Here is a 21881-nt window from a genome sequence, read left to right as displayed (position 1 = left end):
CGGGGGAAAGTGCCAACCCCGGGGAGGGGCGAAACACCCCCCCCCCCCGCCAATCCGGGAAGCAGGGGCCGGGGGAAAGTGCCAACCCCGGGGAGGGGCGAAACCCCCCCCCCCCCGCCAATCCGGAAAGCAGGGGCCGGGGGGAAAGTGCCAACCCCGGGGAGGGGCGAAACACCCCCCCCCCCCCCGCCAATCAGGGAAGCAGGGGCCGGGGGAAAAGTGCCAACCCCGGGGAGGGGCGAAACGCCCCCCCGCCAATCCGGGAATCAGGGGCCGGGGGAAAGTGCCAACCCCGGGGAGGGGCGAAACACCCCCCCCCCCGCCAATCCGGAAAGCAGGGGCCGGGGGGAAAGTGCCAACCCCGGGGAGGGGCGAAACACCCCCCCCCCCGCCAATCAGGGAATCAGGGGCCGGGGGGAAAGTGCCAACCCGGTGGAGGGGCGAAACACCCTCCCCCTTGCTAATCAGGGAAGCAGGGTCCCGGGGGGGAGCGGGGAAGTGCCAATCCCGGGGAGGGGCGTAACGTCCCCGCACCCCCATCCGGGAAGCAGGGACCGGGGCGAAAGTGCCAACCCGGCGGAGGGGCGAAAAAATAATTCCTCCCCTTTGTGATACTAGGGGCTGGGAGGGTGAGGAAGGGTGAAAAATGAGCTCCTCCCAATCCAGGGGCCAGGGCCTAGAGTCCCACCTTGAAGCTTTGGAGCCACCCCTGACTGCCAGGGGAGAGCGCCCCCCACTGAGCCACCTCACCGTATTGCCAATAAACTGGTCCCTACAGCCACTGCCCCCAGGCCCGGGCTGGGCACCCTGGGGGGAAGCTTGTGCCCTGCTCTGCCGTGAAAACTACAACTGAAGCTGCCTGCACTAAATGGAAACACCCCAGGTCTCTCCCCTCCCCCCCCCTGCAGGCTGCAGGCTGCTGTATTAACCCCCCCGCCCCCAAAGCAGCATTTGCTACCTAAGCCTTTGCTAATTTTGCCTTTTGGGCCTTAGGCAAGGTGGGCTAGTGGACAAGGCACGGTACTGAGACTCAGCCGACCTGGGCTGGGCTCCAGGTGATGGTGGGCAAGTCGCTTCCCCGGGCCCTGCCTCAGTTTCCCCAGCTGTACAATGAGGATAATGATACTGGTGCCCTCCTTTGCAAAGTGCCTTGAGATCTGGTGTCTAAGAGCATCATATCATCATTGGACAATCCTCAGCAGGGCCTGGTTCTCCAGTACCTTGCACCTAACACCATAGCATTTCCCACTCACTCTCCATGGTGCCAGTGACCGTGCGGAAACTCAGCCTCACTGTGTATCTAGGAGGAACGCGATGCAGGACCGCAGAAAGCCCTGTCCAGGAGCAAATGGGTCACTTGTGCTGCCGGAAAAGGCTCTGAAGCCAGATCTCCAGCCGGAGTAAATCGGCATCAGTCTATTGGCATGGATAAGCCAAAATCCCAGAGGTAGAAATTAACCTAACTGTATTGGCATCAATGGGGCCAGATTCCCCTGCGGGTGTAAACCAGTGATAGCACCCAGCCCATTGTAACCAACTCTCCTCGCCCATCCTCGCATGTTTTCAGAGTCTGAATCAACCCTTCCTGGAAGGGATGTGCGGGGAGACCCTGTAGGCTCACATTCCAGGCACCTGATTCAGAGCAGGGAGCTTCCCTCCCCACGCCCCTTTTCCTGGGGAAACCACAATGAGGTTTTTTTCCACTCTGCCTCATAGTTGAACTGCCCGCAGCTAAAGAGAGATGGGGGGGGGGGAGTGAAGGGTAAGGGGTGGAGATCTAACTCCCTTAAAGAAACAGGATGTAGCTAAATCCACCCATGCACCCACAACCTGTTGAGTCTGGGTGCTGGATTCTGATTGGTGTTTACATCTGGGCCAATCCAGAGTCACTCCAGGAGCAGAATCTGTCCCCGGTGCTGAGCAGCGGGGCACATAAGCGCTGAGCATGGGTGATAATGTCCATGTGTCTCCCGCCCCGCCTAAGGGCCTCGATCCTAGGCAGGCCTATGCCCATGCAGAGCCTCATTGGCTTACCTGGGGATCAGCTTGCAGGGAACTCAGCCCTCAAAGTCCTGACCCCCCCTGGGCACTGCTGTAGAGCGCCTCACGGGGGGTGATGTCCTTGTCCAGAACTGGGGCTCGTAGGTGCTACCCTAATACCAGTAATAATCTAACCATTAGACTTCACTCCCCTCCCGGAGCTGAGAACTGGGCCCCACTAATCGTGCTTCCCAGCTCCACCCTGCTCTAACCAGGAGAGCCCAGGCGGGGAGGAGAACCCAGGCATCCTGACCCCTGGAACTCCATCCCACTGTCCATGGGAATAGAACCCCGAAGTCCTGAATCCCACTCCCCCAACACTAACCACTAAGCCCCCCATCTAAGGAGTCCCTGGGGCAGACTTGTGTTGGCTGGCGTCTCCGAGATCCTACTCAGGCTAATGGGAGAGCTGCCTGTGGGGAGTTACCCCATCCCGAGTGGCTAATTCAGCTATGGAGGTAGATGGGTCTTTCTCTGGGGTTGTGGGTTGGAGCCCCGCATGGGGTACGTTTAGCTTTGGGCATCTATCCACCCTAACAATGGTTACACTGAATTAAGCCAGGACTCCTGGGTTCTTTCCCTAGCTGGGGGGGGGGGGAGAATGGGATCTAGTGGTTAGAGCAGGGGGGGCTGGGAGCCAGGACTCCTGGGTTCTTTCCCCAGCTCTGGCAGGGGAGTGGGGTCAAGTGGTTAGAGTAGGGGGCAGGGGGCTGGGAGCCAGGACGCCTGGGTTCTCTCTCCGCCAGGAGGGCGGCACTAGGGCCCCGGTGGATCGGGGAGGCGCCTCTGGCTGCGGCTCTAGGGCCCGCCCCGCCGCAGTGACTCGCTCGGGCGTGGTGGGTCCCGCAGTCCCGTCCCGGCCGCTGACACAGGCCCGCTGCAGGCAGAGCCCGGAGCCCCGCATCGCCTCCCGCAGGTAGGGCTGGGGGCACCCGGGGCGCCACCCCGCCTCCTTCCCCCAGCGGGTCCCTCCACTGCTGGCCCCCGTCCTGCCCGCCTCTCCCTGGCTTCCGCTGCCCCAGATCCCTGGGGCTGTGGGCCGCTCGTGCACCGGATCCCCCCCGCCCACTGGATCCCCTCCCCTTCTGATCCCCTCCCTTTCCCCCGGGATCCCCTCCGGCCCCCGCGGATTTCCTCCCTTTCCCCTGGGATCCCCCTGCACACTGGATCCCCTCCCTTTCCCCTGGGGATTCCCTCCGCCCCCCCCCGGATTTCCTCCCTTTCCCCTGGGATCCCCCTGCACACTAGATCCCCTCCCTTTCCCTGGGGATCCCCTCCGCCCCCCCGGATTTCCTCCCTTTCCCCTGGGATCCCCCTGCACACTGTCAAGTATCAGGGGGTAGCCGTGTTAGTCTGTATCTACAAAAACAACAAAGAGTCTGGTGGCACCTTAAAGACTAACAGATTTATTTGGGCATAAGCTTTCGTGAGTAAAAACCTCACTTCTTCGGATGCACACTGCACACTGGATCCCCTCCCTTTCCCCTGGGGATTCCCTCCGCCCCCGCGGATTTCCTCCCTTTCCCCTGGGATCCCCCTGCACACTGGATCCCCTCCCTTTCCCTGGGGATCCCCTCCAGCCCCCCTTTCCCCTGGGATCCCCCTGCACACTAGATCCCCTCCCTTTCCCTGGGGATCCCCTCCGCCCCCCCGGATTTCCTCCCTTTCCCCTGGGATCCCCCTGCACACTGTCAAGTATCAGGGGGTAGCCGTGTTAGTCTGTATCTACAAAAACAACAAAGAGTCTGGTGGCACCTTAAAGACTAACAGATTTATTTGGGCATAAGCTTTCGTGAGTAAAAACCTCACTTCTTCGGATGCACACTGCACACTGGATCCCCTCCCTTTCCCCTGGGGATTCCCTCCGCCCCCCCCGGATTTCCTCCCTTTCCCCTGGAATCCCCCTGCACACTGGATCCCCTCCCTTTCCCCGGGGGATCCCCTCCGGCCCCCCCGGATTTCCTCCCTTTCCCCTGGGATCCTCCTGCACACTAGATCCTCTCCCTTTCCCTGGGGATCCCCTCCGGCCCCCCCGGATTCCCTCCCTTTCCCCTGGGATCCCCCTGCACACTGGATCCCCTCCCTTTCCCTGGGGCTGTGGGCCGCTCGTGCACCGGATCCCCCCCGCCCACTGGATCCCCTCCCCTTCTGATCCCCTCCCTTTCCCTGGGGATCCCCTCCGGCCCCCTGGATTCCCTCCCTTTCCCCCGGGATCCCCTCCCTTTCCCTGGGGATCCCCTCCGGCCCCCGCGGATTTCCTCCCTTTCCCCTGGGATCCCCCTGCACACTGGATCCCCTCCCTTTCCCTGGGGATCCCCTCCAGCCCCCCCCGGATTTCCTCCCTTTCCTCTGGGATCCCCCTGCACACTGGATCCCCTTCCCTTCCCCCTGGGATCCCCTCCCTTCCCCCCAGGATCCCTTCTGCCCTCTGAGCACTGGATCCCCTCCCCTTCCCCTGGGATCCCCCTGCACACTGGATCCCCCTTTCCTGGGATCCCCTCCTGATCACCATGCACTGGATTTCCTCCCTTCCCCTGGGATCCCCTTCTGCTCCCTGAGCACTGGATCGCCTCCCCTTCCCCCCCCCCCGGGATCGCCTCCTGCTCTCTGCACACTGGATCATCTCCCTTCCGATGGGGATCCCCCTTCTGATCCCCATGCACTGGGGATCTTCTCCTTTCCCTGGGATTCCCCCCTCCACACTGGATCCCCTCCCCTTTCCCCTGGGATCCCCATCTGGTCCCCCATGTGGATTGGATCTCTTCTTCCCTGGGGATTCCCTGTGTACATGGGATCCCCTCCTTTCCCCTGGGGGTTCCCCTCCTGCCCCCATGCACACTGGATCCCCTCCCTTTTCTTCCCCGGGATTCCCTTTTGAATCCCCCCACACTGGATCCCTGCCCTTCCCCCTGGGGGGTCTCTGATCCCCTCCCTCTGGATCCCCTCTTTTCTTCCCCGGAGATTTCAGCTCTTCACACATTGGATCCCCGTGGGGCTCAAATTCCTTCCCTCCTCCATCCTCTCTATCCTTCTTCCTTCCCTGGAGTCGTGTCCCTCTGGGTTCCTCCCTCTATAGCAAGATTCTAAATCCCTATCCGGTAACCCCTTTGCCCCATTAGATCCCTTGAAATCTACCCTCCACTCCTACGCTGGGGCCCTTTCTCCCCTCCCACTCCATCCCTTTGCCCCTCCAACTTTCTGCTCTCTTTAGATTCCTCCCCTAGGATCTCTAGGGCAGCGGCTCTCAACCTGTCCAGATGACTGTCCCCCTTTCGCGACTCTCGCGCACCCCCAAATTGCCCCTCGCTTAAGGCCGACTTGCTTGCCAAACCAGACCTCAAAAGACCAAAGTGTCCCAGCGCTCTAGCCCTGACGAGTGGCTGACAGTCTCCTTTTGACCAGAGCCTTCTAAAAGCAATCCATCGGAATATCAATATTGTACTTCCGTTTCGGTGGGTCGTCTACACGAGTCATTGGCGGTCTGAAATTTTAGTTTGTCCTGGCCTCGGTAGTGCTTCTTATGCAGCCTGTTGTAAAACGAGGCGGAGTTGATGGACCCCAGGGGTATGCGTACGCCTGGTGGAGAACCCCTGCTCTAGGGAGATCCTCTTAGGACTAGATTCTCTCTTCCCCTTCGCCCGCCACCCACTGGATTCCGGGAACAACTTCCACCTCTTTACGCTGGATCACCGTACCACCATCCCTCCTCCTGGGATCCTTCTTTCGGGGGCGATTTCTTGCCAGCCTTTACACTGGATTTCTTCTCCTCCACCTGGATTTCAGGGAATCGCCTGCTTCCTCCCTACACTGGATTCCTTTCCCCACAGGGATCTCTTGACCCCCTTTATACTGGACTCCTCTCACCCCCGGGAACACGGATACCTCTCCCCCACGGGGACCATGTGTGTTTGTGTGTCTCCTCTGACCCAGCTCATGTCCCCCCATTAACCTCCCCCCCCCCCAGCTGCTCCTGTGGAGACAACGCCCCATTGTCTCTCTCTTCCCCCCAGGCTTCTGGCCTGGTGCCCAGAGGCCTCGCGGCTCTAGCATCTGCTCCTTTCCCCAGCTGACGCCTGCCCCCAGCTTGCCTGCCCCCGGGCAGCTGCAGTTCCGGCTCTGGGGCGATCCGCTCGCTTTTGTGCGGCCCGGAGGACGGGTCGAGGCCTCATAGCTTCTGGGTTCTGTTCAGGGGGTCTCAGGCGCAGAGTGCAGGCAGTGGGGTCTGGTGGTTAGAGCTGGGGGGATGGGAGCCAGGACTCCCAGGTTCTCTTTACAGGTGGAAGGGGAGTGGGGTTTAGTGGTTAGAACAGCAAGGCTGGGAGCCAGGACTCCTGGGTTCTGTTCCCAACTCTGGGAGGGGAGGGGAGTGGGGTTTAGTGGTTAGAGATGGGGGGCTGGGAGCCAGGACTCCCAGGTTCTCTTTACAGGTGGAAGGGGAGTGGGGTTTAGTGGTTAGAACAGCAAGGCTGGGAGCCAGGACTCCTGGGTTCTGTTCCCAACTCGGGGAGGGGAGTGGGGTTTAGTGGTTAGAGCAGGGGGGCTGGGAGCCAGGACTCCCAGGTTCTCTTTACAGGTGGAAGGGGAGTGGGGTTTAGTGGTTAGAACAGCAAGGCTGGGAGCCAGGACTCCTGGGTTCTGTTCCCAACTCTGGGAGGGGAGTGGGGTCTAGTGGTTAGAGCAGCCAGGACTCCTGTTTTATTCCCCCACCGCACTCGATTAAACGGAGAGAAAGGTGGGTAGCTGAGTCCATATGGCTTTTACTGTCGTACCCCGCTTGTCCTGTGAGCTAGACTGGCCTCGGGGTGTCGCGTGCTAAAGCTGTCTTGGCAGAGACCCTACGGGGGCCCAGGCAGATCGCATTGGCCTGCAAATCAAGCCACGGGAATCCGCTGGGGCTTTGCTGGGGATCCTACATCTCGTGCCTCAAAGCGCGATAGAATCCGGCTTGTTCTCCCCGACTGCCCCGGGGCAAGTCAGCAGATGCGTTTAGTGGGCAGCTGACATGGGGCCAGTTCAGCCCAGTCACCTTTCTTCTCCCCGCCCCGTTTATAAATGCCCCGTAGGCGTAGACAATGCCCCAGTGTTCTCCGATTTGCATCGTCTGGGCGCCGCAGTTCCTGCAGCGCCGGCATTAAATCGTCCAAAGATCTACCCGCTCCGCTGAAACTGGCTGGCGGTTTCGCCCGCTGAAAAGAGACGAGGGAAAACAGTCGCTAACGAAACAAAGTTCTTCTGTGTCCCTCGGCAGCACCGGCCGGTTTTTAAATGAACCCTGGTGGTCCCGCTAGGTGTTTATGGCGGGTGCTTTCCCCATTTCACAGCAGGGGAAACTGAGGCAAGGAACGAGGGCGTGACTGGCCTGAGATCACACGGGAAGTTAGTGGCAGAGCTGGGAGGCCTGACTTCCAGTCTCTCCCAATCCAACTTCTAGACTAGGGGTTGCTTGTGCTTAATTTTTAGGTCCGCCCCAGACCCAAACCTGAGCCGATGGAGTCATTTTCTGACCCGACCCTTCTCCCCAAACCAGTGGCCGTGCCACTGGCACCTCCTGCCCGTGGGGTTGGCACAGCGGCGGCTGCGTGTCCTGCCCCGGCCGTCTACTGCCCGCTGCTGCGTCCTGTGGAGTGAGGGGCACAGTTTTCCCACCTGACACAGACCCAACGCTTGTAGTTGGTCCTGTCGGGTTCGGGTCAGGGCTCTGTGCTAGACTACATCCCACTGCCAGAACTGGGGATAGAACCCAGGAGTCCTGACCCCTCCCCACAAACTGCCCATCAGTCCTCTCTGAGCTGACTGCGTTCCTCTCCCAGAGCTCAGAACAGATGTACAGAGAGAGAGAGATTCCAGAGTTCTGTCATTTGTATTGTTGCCCATCAGCGTTGTATCCGGGCTTTTTCCACTAGCAAAATCCCCTGTGGATTTCATAGAGTCTCTGCTGTGTCTCCCTTTTTGGGGGAAAAAATCCTGCCTGGGGTAGGGATTTGGGGATTTTGTTTTGCTGTTTTTTATTAATTTCACCTCTTTCTTGCTCGTTTTGTTTCTGTGCGGTGGGTTGGCTGGGGTTCGTTGGGTCGCAGGCGTTGTCCATCTCAGCCTGACGGTGGAAAAGTTTTTCTCAAAGCTGGGGACTTTGAAGTGTTTTCAGAGCTGGGGCTAGAACCCAGGAGTCCTGGCTCCCAGCTCTGCTGCTCTTACCACTAGATTCCACTCCCCCGTGAGAGTCCTGGCTTCCCAGCCCCCATGCTCCCCTTCCAGAGCTGGGGTTAGAACCCAGGAGTCCGGGCTCCTAGCCCCTGTCCTCCCCGCTCTAACCACTAGTCCCTGCTCCCTGCCCACAACTTGGAATAGAATGTGAGAAGCCTGGCCACCAGCCCCCCCGCTCCCTTCCAGAGCTGAGATTAGAACCCAGGAGTCCTGGCTCCCAGCCCCCTCTGCTCCCCTTCCAGAGCTGAGATTAGAACCCAGGAGTCCCCTCCCCCCCACTCTAACTACTAGACCCTGCTTCCCTCCCAGCGCGCTGTCTATCTGCAAAAGCACGGCACCAGATTCCAGTGGTTAATCTCCGGTTTGATTCCCTGTTTTGGCAACACCCAATCCAGATCCTGCCAGGTGCTGGGGCCCTACCCCTCCAGGAGCTAGAGGGCACCGGTCCCCTGCAGGTTTGGGCCCTGACATTGTCCGGGAGTGCGCCTAACTGACCAGGCGCTTGTGCCAGCCGCTTCCCACAGCATCCTGCTTCCCCACCTATGAGCAGCTTCTGCGGCGAGGTACCCTGAGCAAACACTGTGTGTGGGGCGGAGGGGGCAGTTACTCCTGAGCAAAGCGTCTGTGCTGAAAACCTGCCTGAGAGAGACGTCGTCTCCCCAAGGGGAAAGGGGGGGGCAGCGCTTTGTAGACCAAGGCCATTGCAGGACCACCAGTGGGTTGAGGGAGAGTGAAACTGACCAGCCCTTTGTCTGTTTTCTTTCCAGCCCATCTTTTCGCAGGTCTTCCTCCAGCTAGGAAACCGCCCCGATGTTCCTGGTCAAGAACTTCCTAGGAGGAGGAGGGGGAGGAGGAGGAGGCGGAGGTGGAGGCTTCGGAGGGAACATTGGGAATGTGATCGGAGGATTCCTCAGTGGCGGCGGTGGAGGAGGACGGGCTGGAGGTGGGGGAGGCGGTGGCGGAGCCATGGGCATCATTGGAGGAGTGATCAATGCCATCAGGTTCGTACGTAGCCTTGTCGTTGTTGTTATTGGTATTGCCAGGGCTCCATGACAGAGATCAGGGCCCCGTCGCACCGGGCGCTGCCCAGACACACAGCAACCGAGATCAGGGCCCCGTCGGGCCGGGCGCTGCCCAGACACACAGCGACCGAGATCAGGGCCCCGTCGGGCCGGGCGTTGCCCAGACACACAGTGACCGAGATCAGGGCCCCGTCGGGCCGGGCGTTGCCCAGACACACAGTGACCGAGATCAGGGCCCCGTCGGGCCGGGCGCTGCCCAGACACACAGTGACCGAGATCAGGGCCCCAACGCGCCAGGCGCTGCCCAGACACACAGTGACCGAGATCAGGGCCCCGTCGCACCGGGCGCTGCCCAGACACACAGTGACCGAGATCAGGGCCCCGTCGCGCCGGGCGCTGCCCAGACACACAGTGACCGAGATCAGGGCCCCGTCGCGCCGGGCGCTGCCCAGACACACAGTGACCGAGATCAGGGCCCCGTCGCGCCGGGCGCTGCCCAGACACACAGTGACCGAGATCAGGGCCCCGTCGGGCCGGGCGCTGCCCAGACACACAGTGACCGAGATCAGGGCCCCGTCGGGCCGGGCGCTGCCCAGACACACAGTGACCGAGATCAGGGCCCCGTCGCGCCGGGCGCTGCCCAGACACACAGTGACCGAGATCAGGGCCCCGTCGGGCCGGGCGCTGCCCAGACACACAATGACAGAGATCGGGGCCCCGTCGTGCCGGGCGCTGCACAGACGCACAGTGACCGAGATCAGGGCCCTGTCGCGCCGGGCGCTGCCCAGACACACAGTGACCGAGATCAGGGCCCCGTCGGGCTGGGTGCTGCCCAGACACACAATGACAGAGATCGGGGCCCCGTCGTGCCGGGCGCTGCACAGACGCACAGTGACCGAGATCAGGGCCCTATCGCACTGGGCGCTGCCCAGACACACTTTAAGAGACAGCCTTTGCCATTTCAATAGATAAGACCGAAGAAGGAAGGCTCATTACCCCATTTTCTAGATGGAGGAACTGAGGCCCAGAGAGATCAATGTGCATCTTTTCCTCCTTGTAGACTTTGGACAACTTGAGAGCGGGGGTCTGGGCACTAGGACTCCTGGGTTCTTTTCTCGGATCGAATTGCGGGGGAGGCAGGGGGGAGTGCCTTTGGATCAAGGACAGCGGGATGAGTTTGATTGTGCCAGTCTCCAATAGTGGGAGAAGAAACCCCAGACAGGCTCCTTAATTGATGTTGTCCTGTTTGCTGGCTGAAGGTGCTGGCTTGACTGGCTGGATCTGCAGGGCGGTAATACTAATACTTCGCTCTTGTCTAGCATTTTTCATCTGTAGCTCTCAAAGCGCTACAGGAGGGCAGAATCACAGAGATGTCGGACTGGAAGGGACCTCGAGAGATCACCTAGTCCACACCTCTCCCCACCCCACCTCAGCACTGAGGCAGGGCCAAGTAAACCTAGACCATGTCTGAGAGGGGTTTTTCCAGCCTGCTCTTAAAAACCTCCAACAGTGGGGATCCCACAACCTCCCTTGATCGCCTGTTCCAGAGCCGAACTCCCCCGAGAGTTAAAGTTTTTCCTAATACCTCACCTAAATCTCCCTTCCTGCCAGTTAAGCCAATCCCTTCTTGTCCTTGCCTCCAATGGATGTGAAAAATCACTGTCCTCTTTATAACAACCTTTTACATGTCATGATCCCCATTTTACAGATGGGGAAACTGAGGCCCAGTAGGTGACGTCCCCGAAGTCACCCAGCAGGGCAGTGGCTGGGTCGGTCTCTCATTCCCAGCTGCTGTGCCCTGCCCCAACCCGGAGGGACCCACTTTAGAGGGTGAGAGGAGAGGAGAGGTCCGCCCTGGTGGCTGTTGAGTGGCCAGGTAGGGTAGTGGATTATGTGCCAGGGGCATAGATCTCGCTAGGAACTGGACTGAGACCTCCCGAATTCATTACAGGCAGGGGCCACCATACAGCCATCCAGGGTGGGAAGTGTAACAATTTTCAGCCAGGCCAGATTTGAACCGGTGAACCTGTGGGTGAAAGGCTCCCTAGCCAGGTCCTAAAGAGGCTGCCTGTGTCCCTGCCGATATTGTTCTTTGCTGTAAGGGCCCGTTTATTGGTTGCGTCCGTGTTCACGCTCTCCTCTGGACTTGCTCCAGTTTCATCACATTTTTCCCAAAATGCGGCGCCCAGAACGGGACACAATACTCCAGCTGAGACCTACTCAGTGCGGAGTAGAGTGGAAGAATGACTTCTCGTGTCTTGCTTACAACACGCCTGCTAATACAGCCCAGAATGACGTTCACTTTCTTTTTTGCAACAGGGTGACACTGTTCACTCATATTTAGCTTGTGGTCCGCTCTGACCCCCAGACCCCTTTCCGCAGTACTCCTTCCTAGGCGGTCCTTTCCCATTGTGTATGCGTGCAACTGATTGTTCCTTTCTAAGTGGAGTACTTTGCATTTGTCCTTGTTGAATTTCATCCTATTTACTTCAGAGCATCTTTCCGGTTTCTGGATTATAATCCTCTCCTCCAAAGCACTTGCAACCCCTCCCAGCTTGGTATCGTCTGCAAACTTGATAAGTTTCCTCGCTCTGCCATTATCTAACTCACTGATGAAGATATTGATCAGAACGGGACCCAGGACTGATCCCTGCGGGACCCCACTCGTTATGCCCTTCCAGCATGACTGCGAATCACTGGTCACTACTCTCTGGGAACGTATCCCAGATCCTTCTGGAATCTGTTGGCGCCGGGGCACCAGAGGAGCGTGTGGTGTTTTGGGGTTCACCCAGGCTGGGTGAGGTGCTGGCAGGCCGAGACAACGGATCTGAACACTTGGATCTCTGTCACAGAGCTGGACAGGAGAGTGGGCGAGTAGAGGCGTCTTGAACAAAGACTGTATCTTGCTCGTTTCCCCTTTAATTCCCATCTCGGCCTTTCTCCCTGTTACTTGGCATCACTTGACCCACGGGCCTTTGTGAATCAACTCGCTTGGCTTTCATCTCTAAATCACCAGTCGCTGGTCGAGCTCTGTGGAGTGTCTGCTTGTTGGGATGGAGGAGAGGCAGAGGACCTGTTGCTTTCTCGGTGGGGGCCCAGTGAGAGGGGCTGGTTCCTCCAGGGCGATTTCGGGGCTGGAGGGGTCCTGGTTTCAGCCTGCAGGCTGGGTAAAGCCAGGGCATTGAAGGCACAGGGCAGGCAGTGACCCATCCCCTTACTGGTCGGGCTTGAACCCCAGAATCCCGTGGCCTCTTGGGGGAAGTGGATTCTCCTTGGCTAGGAGGTGTTGCTTTGAATGCGGTGCCCTGGCCTATTGATTGCGGGGGGGGGGTGGAGGGCTGGGGATTAGGGCTGGCTGGGCGGCTCTGCCTTGCTTCAGTTTTCGGTCAGACTGGTTTGTCCACATAGGGGGAACTAGCTAGAGGCACAGGCCCCAGGAAAACCCTGCCTGTGCCCCTAGACGAGCGCAGGGGAGAGTCCCTGTTTTCTCTGTCCCCGCCTCGGTTCTTCCCCGATGCTGGGCTCTTCTCTCATCACTGATATTCCCCCAGCGCTTTCCGTGCATGGCGCCTGGCAAACCATATATGCAGGGATCCCTCACCCAGCACTGAAATGCAGCCGCCTCTGGGGGTGGGGTGTGGCAGCTGTTTATACAGGGATCTACCTCTAAATTAGAAAGTGGTTCTGCAGTTTATCATGCCATGTATTGTGTGTAGGGGAGGCAGCGTGGTCTAGTGGCTAGAGCACTGGACTGGGAGATAGGAGCCTTAAGTTCTGTTCCCAGCTCTGCTGTTGTCTCTGTGAGAGCCTGGATGTGGCTCTGTGCCTCAGTTTCCCCCTCTGTATAGCAGGGAGGTGCTCTTATATGTATTATGGTGGCACCCTAGGAACCCCAGGAGTGGGCCAAGACCCCATGGTGCCAGGCACTGTCCAGACACGCAACTAAAAGGTGATTCCTGTTACATCTTTCAGGTGCATTGTTTCACTTGACCACAGCCGTATCTTCACTTCCGGGATGCTTTTGGCCTCAGCCACCTCTTCTATAGCACTCGAAATATTAAATACATTAAATATTAAGGAACTGGACTGGGACTTGCGGGGAGCTGGATTCAATGCCTGGCTCCACCACTGGGCTCCCTGTGTGATCTTGGGCAAATCACTGCATCTCTCTGGGCCTCCGTATCCCCATCTGTAAAATGGGAATAATAACTATTCCCTTGTCTATGCAAATTGGAAGCTCTTGGGAGCAGGTACTGTCTGTCAGGTTCTGCCCGGCGCGACGGGGCCCTGGTCTCGGTCGGGGTTTGCCCAGCGCGACGGGGCCCTGGTCTCGGTCGGGGTTTGCCCGGCGCGACGGGGCCCCGGTCTCGGCCGGGGTCTGGGCGCCGCCCGGCCCGACGGGGCCCCGGTCTCGGCCGGGGTCTGGGCGCCGCCCGGCCCGACGGGGCCCCGGTCTCGGCCGGGGTCTGGGCGCCGCCCGGCCCGACGGGGCCCCGGTCTCGGCCGGGGTCTGGGCGCCGCCCGGCCCGACGGGGCCCTGCTCTTTGCTGATGCTGCCATAATGCAAATAGATAATAACTTGTGTGTTTATAAAAGACCCTTCGTAACGGTTTCCTCTTTCTTTCCCCCTCTGTGTCACAGCGAAGCAGCAGCTCAGTATAATCCGGAGCCACCGGTAAGTCCTGATCACAGCTCTCCTGTTATAGCCCTGCCTGTGCCGGTTCTAACGACAAGAATTTTAGTTATAAGCTGGGGACGCATCAGTTGGAAGTAACGGAAGAGGAGAAGGACCTCGGAGTCCTGGTTGATCGCAGGATTTCTATGAGTCGGCAATGTGACGTGGCCGTGAAAAAAGCTAATGCGGTCTTGGGATGCATTAGGCGAGGTATTTCTAGTAGGGATAAGGAGGTGCTGGTTCCATTATACAAGGCACTGGTGAGACCTCATTTGGAGTACTGTGTGCAGTTCTGGTCTCCCATGTTTAAAAAGGATGAACTCAAACTGGAACGGGTACAAAGAAGGGCCACTAGGATGATCCGAGGAATGGAAAATCTGTCGTATGAAAGGAGACTTGAGGAGCTCGGTTTGTTTATCTTAACCAAAAGAAGGCTGAGGGGGGATATGATTGCTCTCTTTAAATATATCAGAGGGATAAATACCAGGGAGGGAGAGGAATTATTTCAGCTCAGTACTAATGTGGACACGAGAACGAATGGATATAAACTGGCCATGGGGAAGTTTAGGCTTGAAATTAGACGAAGGTTTCTAACCATCAGAGGGGTGAAGTTTTGGAACAGCCTTCCGAGGGAAACAGTGGGGGCGAAAGACCTCTCTGGCTTTAAGATTAAGCTTGATAAGTTTATGGAGGGGATGGTTTGATGGGATAAAGTGATTTTAGTCAATAGGTCAATAACGTGCCATCGCTGGTAATTAGCAACAATGGTCAATGATGGGATATTAAAAGTTACTACAGAGAACTTTTTCCAGAGGGTCTGGCTAGAGAATCTTGCCCGCATGCTCAGGGTTCAGCTGATCGCCATATCTGGGGTCGGGAAGGAATTTTCCTCCAGGGTAGATTGGCAGAGGCCCTGGAGGTTTTTCACCTTCCTCCGCAGCATGGGGCAGGGGTCACTTGCTGGAGGATTCTCAGCGATTTGAAGTCTTTAAATCATGATTTGGGGACTTCAACAGCAGAGTCAAGGAAGAGAATTCTTCCGGGAGTGGGTGGGTAGCTTTTGTGGCCCGCATCATGCGGGAGGTCAGACTAGATGATCATAATGGTCCCTTCTGACCTTAGAGTCTATGAGACTCCTGTCAGCTACTAACATGGGCCCTGGACATGCTGAGTTTGTAGCCAGGCGTGTGGGGGAGGGTTCTCTGGCACGGAGCCCCATTGCCTTGGTGGGAGTAAGCCGCGTGAATGCAGGCGTCTGCCCACCAGGAAGTGTTCTGCGATTTGCTTTGTTTTTTAAAGTGATTTGCAAAGAGAAGTAAATGGGCCTCATGTCCTTGGCTGCTTGCTTATGGAGACAAAGACAGCCCAAGGTGGCATGTCGTACGTTAGAAATTCAGGTCTCCTTTTCCCTGTTTGTCCTGGAGGACGCCGTGGATGACTGGAGCACTGAATCGTGCCCTGCAAAGAAAATCTCACTGACTGGAAAGGGAGGGGAAAGTGGCTTTTATTAATTCGGATTGTCTCTCCTGGAGCCAGATTCTCCTCTGGTGGGGTAAACTGGTTCTCTTGAAGTCAATGGAGTAAGGCGGGTGTGCCCTGGCGGGGGAGCTGGCCCCATTGACTCCAATGGAGTGACACCCATTTACCCCACCGGGAAGCCTGTCTCGTTCCTGATTTACACCATCTGAGTATCTGGCCCTTTGGGGGTTGTCCCTGTCCTGCCCTCTTTAGCTCAAGGCACTCTTGGGAGAAAACGCTTTCTGCTAACGATCCCCCCCCACCCTGCTTATAAAATATCCAAACCCACCTTGCAACGAGCCGAACGTCTCCTGCTTTCCTTGTCTATCCAAACAAGAGCAGGGTTCCCAGGTATCCCCTCTTCTTGGACTAGATCTCCTTTTCAGATGCTTAAACGTTTTTTGCTAAGGCATCTGCACCTGTCGGTGGGTGACCCTTTGGGTCAGTGGAGAGACATGGATATATGTTTAACCCACCCTGGCTATTTATATTTTGTAACTTTCCGTTTCTTTCTGCCCCCCCCCCCCCCCAGCCCCCTCGCAGCCACTTCTCCAACGTGGAAGCTAACGAGAGCGAGGAAGTACGCCAGTTTCGGCGCCTCTTCACGCAGCTGGCTGGAGATGTAAGTATTTTGCCGTCCTCTCTCTTTGCATCCATCAGAAAGGGGCCCCGGCCCAGCCCTGAGGGCATCTCCCTGGGCCAAAATTTTCACCGAGGCCCTCCTCGGGACTGATTCTCAGCCAATTCACAACTGCTTTGCAAGTCAGGCCCCAGAAGCAAAGGCCTCTGGTTGCCCTGTGACCTTTCCTCTCTGTAGATAGCCCTGCCCAGAATCCTTTGCAGCATGGGACTCTAGTTGAGTTATGGGTGGGGCCCTACCAAATTCACTGCCATGAAAAACGTGTCACGGGCCGTGAAATCTGGTCGCCCCCCCATGAAATCTGGTCTTTTGTGTGCTTTTACCCTGTACTATACAGATGTCACGGGGGAGACCAGCGTTTCTCAAACTGGGGCTCCTGACCCAAAAGGGGGGTCACAAGATTATTTTTGGAGTGTGTGGTGTTGTCACCCTTACTTCTGCGCTGCCTTCAGAGCTGGGCAGCTGGAGATCGGCAGCTGCTGGCCGGGCGCCCAGCTCTGAAGGCAGCGCCCCCCCCAGCAACAGCAGCATAGAAGTAAGGGTAGCAGTATGGCAACCCCCCCTACAATAACCTCGTGACCCCCCCCCCCCCCCACACACACACACACAACTCCTTTTTGGGTCAGGACTCCTATAATTACAGCCCCGTGAAATTTCAGATTGAAATAATGAAATTTACAATTTTTTAAAATCCTATGACCGTGAAATTGACCAAAATGGACCGTGAATTTGGTAGGGCCCTAGTTATAGGGTGAGGAATGGGTCCAAGGAGGCGGCCGCCTCCATCCAGGAGCAGCCCGGAGGTGGCTCCCTGCGGGTCGACGTGCTCCAGAGAGACCAGGCAGGGCGAGCGTTACTCCAGCCCGCTGTGACGTCCCCCTTGTCTCTGTGCTTTGTGACAGGATATGGAAGTGAGCGCCACTGAGCTGATGAACATTCTCAACAAGGTGGTGACCAGACGTAAGTGGGGCCCGCGGTCCGTTTAAATCAAACCCCGCGTCGGTTGATTCATTTACGAGATGGTTAAAAGGTCCGGGCTGGCTGGACCCTGCCTCCCAGAGCACTGCTGTCCTGTGGTGCTTGGTAACTGTCCGTCCTGATGCTACAGGGGACCTAGGGAATGCCAGGACTCCTGGGTTCCATTCCTGGCTGGCTCGGGGTGTGACCTCAGGCGAGCTGCTGTCCATGCTTTGGTTTCCTAGATTCATCGGTTTTAAGGGACTTTTGTGAACATCTCGCCTGCCCTGTATAACGCGGGCCAGAGTGTCCTGCCTCCAGCCCATATCTGGTGTCTGAGCTAGCCGGCCACCCTCTCTGAGCAATGGGGGACGATGCTGAACTTCTGGTATCTCCATGGCATTGAGCTGCCTGGCACTGGACTCCACACCCCAGAGGCAGTAGCGTCGATGCCGTGCAGAGCTCCGGGGCCTGGAGCCCTGTCGTATTTACGCCTCCCGCGTCATTGCCCGAACCTGCTCTCTTGCCTTCCAGATCCCGACCTGAAGACGGACGGGTTCGGGATTGACACCTGTCGCAGCATGGTGGCCGTCATGGATGTATCCTCCTCCTAAACTGACGTCCGAGCCCAGGAGCCTTTAAAGATACCAAGGCCTGATTCACAGCTCCCGCGCCCCCTGTGCCTGGGGCAGGGATGGGCGGTGGGGGCTTTAAGCCCCCTTTGCTCTCACTATATTCTAGGCCCTGCCCAGCCCCTGCCCTAACTCACACTTCACCCCCTATGGGCTCTGGGGGGCAGGGAATAGTCACATGGCAGTGCGCTCTGGCCACGCCCCCGATCTGCCCCCTATGGGCTCTGGGGGGCAGGGAATAGTCACATGGCAGTGCGCTCTGGCCACGCCCCTGATCTGCCCCCTATGGGCTCTGGGGGGCAGGGAATAGCCACAGGGCAGTGTGCTCTGGCCACACCCCCGCTCCGCCCCCTATGGGCTCTGTGGGGCAGAGAATAATCACAGGGCAGTGCGCTCTGGCCACACCCCCGATCTGCCCCCTGTGCTGGGCTCCGTATGCCCAACTCCACGCTGGCTGGGGAGATCCCCTGCACAGGTGAGAGTCTCGGGGGGCCGTTTCCACGCATGTTGAAGGCCCCTGTGCTGCCGGATCCCCTCCCTGCGGCTTGGCGGGGCCCCGGGTGGCTTTGGCCGACGTCTTTGTTCCTTGACCTCGAGCGCTTCAGAGCGACACGACCGGGAAGCTGGGCTTCGAGGAGTTCAAGTATTTGTGGGGGAACGTCAAGAAGTGGCAGGTAGAGAGGTGGGGGGAGGGGGGCGGCTATCACGCGTGGCTGAGACCTGACCGTACCCCCCCTCCGGGCGTGGGGACAGGAGGGGGAACGAGAGACCTTGGGGATCCCAGTCTGGAGGGGAGGCCTTTTTAAGAGCACTGGACTCCAAGGAGCCTTCCCGGCTGGAATTGACATGCGTCACGTCAGCCCTGCGTGTGGGGGGGCTTTGCTGCTGCATTGCCTTCTGGGTACCCAGAATTCCCAGCGCCGCTCCCCTGCCTACCTGCCAGAGGTACCAGGGGTGTCCGGCAGGGGGATAGCTGGGATCCAAACAGTCCCCTCCTTGGGGGAGAGTTAAGGGGCTGCGTTGCCTGTGATGTTCCCCCCGCCCCCGCTCCCCCCCAGCGTTCTGGGGAGGGGCTGCCATTTTAGTGTGTGTGTGGGGTGTCTCTGTTGTGTCTCTCCTGCCCCCCATGTGCCACTTAAGCGGTGGGGTGGTGGTTTCTTATTTCTCTCCCCCGCTCTGCCGTTCTCAGGGGCGGGGGGAGGAATCTTGGCTTCTGTTCCCTTCCCCCCGCGCCCATGTCTGCCATCTCTCTGCCTGTGGTCCCCCTCCCTGCCCAGTCCCAATCTGCGGCTGTGTGTTTGTGCTGGGGGGGTACTTTCTTATCCCATAACCAACTTGTCCGTCCCCCCCCGCCCCCAGTGTGTCTACAAACAGTACGACACGGACCGATCCGGCACCATCGGGAGCAGCGAGCTGCCAGGCGCCTTCCAGGCGGCGGGTAAGGAGCCGCTGAGGGGTGGGATTGGCGGGGGGGTGGGGGGACGGGGACCCACAAGGGCTGTCTCAGGTGGATGGGGAGTGACTGTCTCTCCCCCCACTCCCCCCAGGCTTCCGGCTGAACGAGCAGCTGTATCAGATGATCGTGCGCAGGTACTCAGACGAGAACGGCCACATGGACTTCGACAACTTCATCAGCTGCCTGGTTCGCCTGGACGCCATGTTTCGTAAGTGGCCTGTGGGTCGGTCCTGGGGATGGGGAGGGGGGGCGGGTTCTGGGGTCCTCTGCCCCCCCCTCCCCTCCATCCGCCCCTCCCACCCCTGCCTCTAGTGTGAGCTGGGCCCCGCCCATCTGGGTTTTGCTCCATGTGTGTACAGCGCCTGGCACAATGGGGGCCTAGTCCATGACGCGAGCCCCTAGGTGCTACCGTAATACACCTAATAGCACTAAAATAGACATCGCCTGGCCCATTATGCTAATACAAGAAATAATACAAAAAAATAACAGCAACGGTGGATGATGCCACCCGAACTGGTTTCTCTCTCATCTCGACCCCTCCGCCCTGGCCTCTGGCAAAACAGATTTCTGTCAGTGACTAGGCGCTCCAGCCGGGAACCGAGGGGTTAATCCTAACCAATTCAGGGGAACCTCCTGGTTCTGGACCTGTGGGTTGTGACTTCAGGGGGGTGGGTCACGGGCCTTTGTCTGGAAGGGGGGGCATTTGCCTTGGAGAGAGGGTGGCTCGTTCGTGATCTGAGCACAGGGATGGAGGTCAGGACTCCTGGGTTCTATTCCCAGCTCTAGGAGGGGAGTGGGGGCTAATGGTTAGAGTGGGGTGGGGGGAAGGGCTGGGAGCCAGGACTCCTGGGTTCTATTCCCAGCTCTAGGAGGGGAGTGGGGGCTAATGGTTGGGGGGGGGAAGGGCTGGGAGCCAGGACTCCTGGGTTCTATCCCCAGCTCTAGGAGGGGAGTGGGATGTACTGGTTAGAGTGACTGTGGGGGAGGGTGGCTGGGAGCCAGGACTCCTGGGTTCTATCTCCATGAGCAGAGGATAAAGATGGGGGTGGCTCCTGTTGTGCCGGGTGCTGCAGACACGTGCTGAGAGATGGTCCCTGCCCCAGATCTAGACAGCCTAGATAGACAAGTGGGGAGGGGGAGAGAGGCAGGATTATCACCCCGCCCCACCCCCCAGGGCTCACAGGTCGCTCACAGATAACCGAGCTCTCCTGAGTCCCAGCCCAGTGTGTTAACCATGAGGCCGCCCTTCCCCCTCTCCTCCTACAGGTGCCTTCAAGTCTCTGGATAAGGACGGGGACGGGCAGATCCGGGTGAACATCCAGGAGGTGAGTGAGGTGGGAGGCTGGCTGCCCCCCGGCCTTTTCTTTCCTGCTGTCTAGCAAGGGACCCCGATGTGGTTCCTGCCTCCCTCTTTCCCCTGCCCCAGCCCTCAGGGCTGGCCGGGAACTCCGGGGTTAGCGGGTCCAGCCCGGCTTCCACGGGGCGGGGGGGGGGGCGGAGCAGGGGCCAGGATCTTCCCAGCAGTGTGAGGAGCAGCCCACAGCCCCTGCAAAGCTGGAGAATCCTATTGGGATCCATGGGGAATGGCCCCTCCCCCAGCCCCGCACCCCCACCCCATTGAGGTCCATGGGGAATGGCCCCTCCCCACCCCACCTTAAAAACAGGGGCCAATCCTGTCCCACCGCTGGGTTCTGCGAGCCCGCCTGCCGCCGGGGCAGTCTGTATTTCGCATTGACCGGCCCAGCTCGCTCTCTCCTGACCGCTCTTCCGCTCTGCCCCGCAGTGGCTGCAGCTCACCATGTACTCCTAAGAGCCGGCGCGCCAGCCTGGACCGACGGCCCGGAGCGCGCCCTGGCCTCTCCGGGCTCCATGCCGCGACCTGGGCCTCTCCACGCCAGCTGCGACCCGCCCTTCTCTTTGCTTTTTGATTTCCAACCCTCCCCGCTCCCTGGAAGACCAGATGTCCCCTGCTCTCCATCCCCCACCCTCGCCAGCTCTCCTCCGGGTCACTTGTGGGGGAGGGAGGGGGCATAAAACGGCTTCTGATTTCGAGGTATGTTTGCTGGCATATGATCCACGCTTCATTGATCCCTCTTCGGGCCCCAAGGATCTCCCAGCTCCGGCGGGAGGGGGCAGAAACGAAGCCAAACGCGGCAATCAATGGAACCATTGACCCCTCCCCACGCGCCGGCGGATTTTAATTTCTCATCGGCTCGGGTTCCGGCTCCCTCCCTGGCTGGAATTTCCTCGGCTGAGTGGGAGCCAACCAGACCAGTTCCTTCCCTGCATGCAGTGTCTCCGCCCAGGCCCTAGAGAGGCCAGGCATGGGCCGGGGCGGGGGCAGGTGGAAAAGCTGTTGACTGGGCAGACACACCTGGCTCTCTGTCTTCCTTTAGGTCATGTATAGCGATTTTTTCAGGCTGCTACGGTAGAGGCTTGTGCTTTTTTAGGTCCGGAGGTGCTGGGTTCGATCCCCGCAGACCACCCAAGCCAGGGAGGCATCGGATGGGCATCAAGTGCCCCCCGCCCCCAAGGGCATCAGGTGAGGCCGCTGCCTAGCTGGGGCACATGCAAATCCGGGGCTGCCCCGTTCGGTCGTGGCATTTTCGAAGGCAGGAGGGATGCCCAGACTGTTGGGGGTTTGCCGTGGAACGTACCAGCTGTCTCTATCATTGACGCCCACCGTGTTTTCTAAAGCTCAATAGAAATGATAATAAAGTTCTATAATAACATGTCA

General features: G+C 58.8%; 1 protein-coding gene across 1 annotated transcript; it reads left to right on the top strand.

Annotated features, from left to right (window-relative positions):
- Positions 1-2801: 2801 nt before the first annotated feature.
- Positions 2802-21881, top strand: CAPNS1 (calpain small subunit 1). The gene is made up of 11 exons (XM_065571795.1): positions 2802-2956; positions 9012-9245; positions 13908-13941; positions 15992-16081; positions 17002-17059; positions 17591-17655; positions 18294-18362; positions 19048-19126; positions 19236-19352; positions 20411-20469; positions 20928-21881. The coding sequence occupies exons 2-11, from the start codon at positions 9055-9057 to the stop codon at positions 20952-20954; spliced, it is 789 nt and encodes a 262-aa protein (XP_065427867.1). The 5' UTR covers positions 2802-2956; positions 9012-9054; the 3' UTR covers positions 20955-21881.

This window comes from Chrysemys picta, chromosome 17, assembly GCF_011386835.1.
Source record: "Chrysemys picta bellii isolate R12L10 chromosome 17, ASM1138683v2, whole genome shotgun sequence".
NCBI lineage: Eukaryota > Metazoa > Chordata > Testudines > Emydidae > Chrysemys > Chrysemys picta.
The sequence above is the reverse complement of the archived record's forward strand: the minus strand, read 5'-3'. Positions and strand labels throughout refer to the sequence as shown.

Excerpts from the sequence above, each read along its gene's own strand:
- CAPNS1 (XM_065571795.1), top strand. The coding sequence starts at position 9,055 with ATGTTCCTGGTCAAGAACTTCCTAGGAGGAGGAGGGGGAGGAGGAGGA. Across the intron at positions 16,082-17,001 it reads TCACGCAGCTGGCTGGAGAT|GATATGGAAGTGAGCGCCAC; the intron begins GTAAGTATTTTG and ends GCTTTGTGACAG. Across the intron at positions 18,363-19,047 it reads GGAACGTCAAGAAGTGGCAG|TGTGTCTACAAACAGTACGA; the intron begins GTAGAGAGGTGG and ends CCCCGCCCCCAG.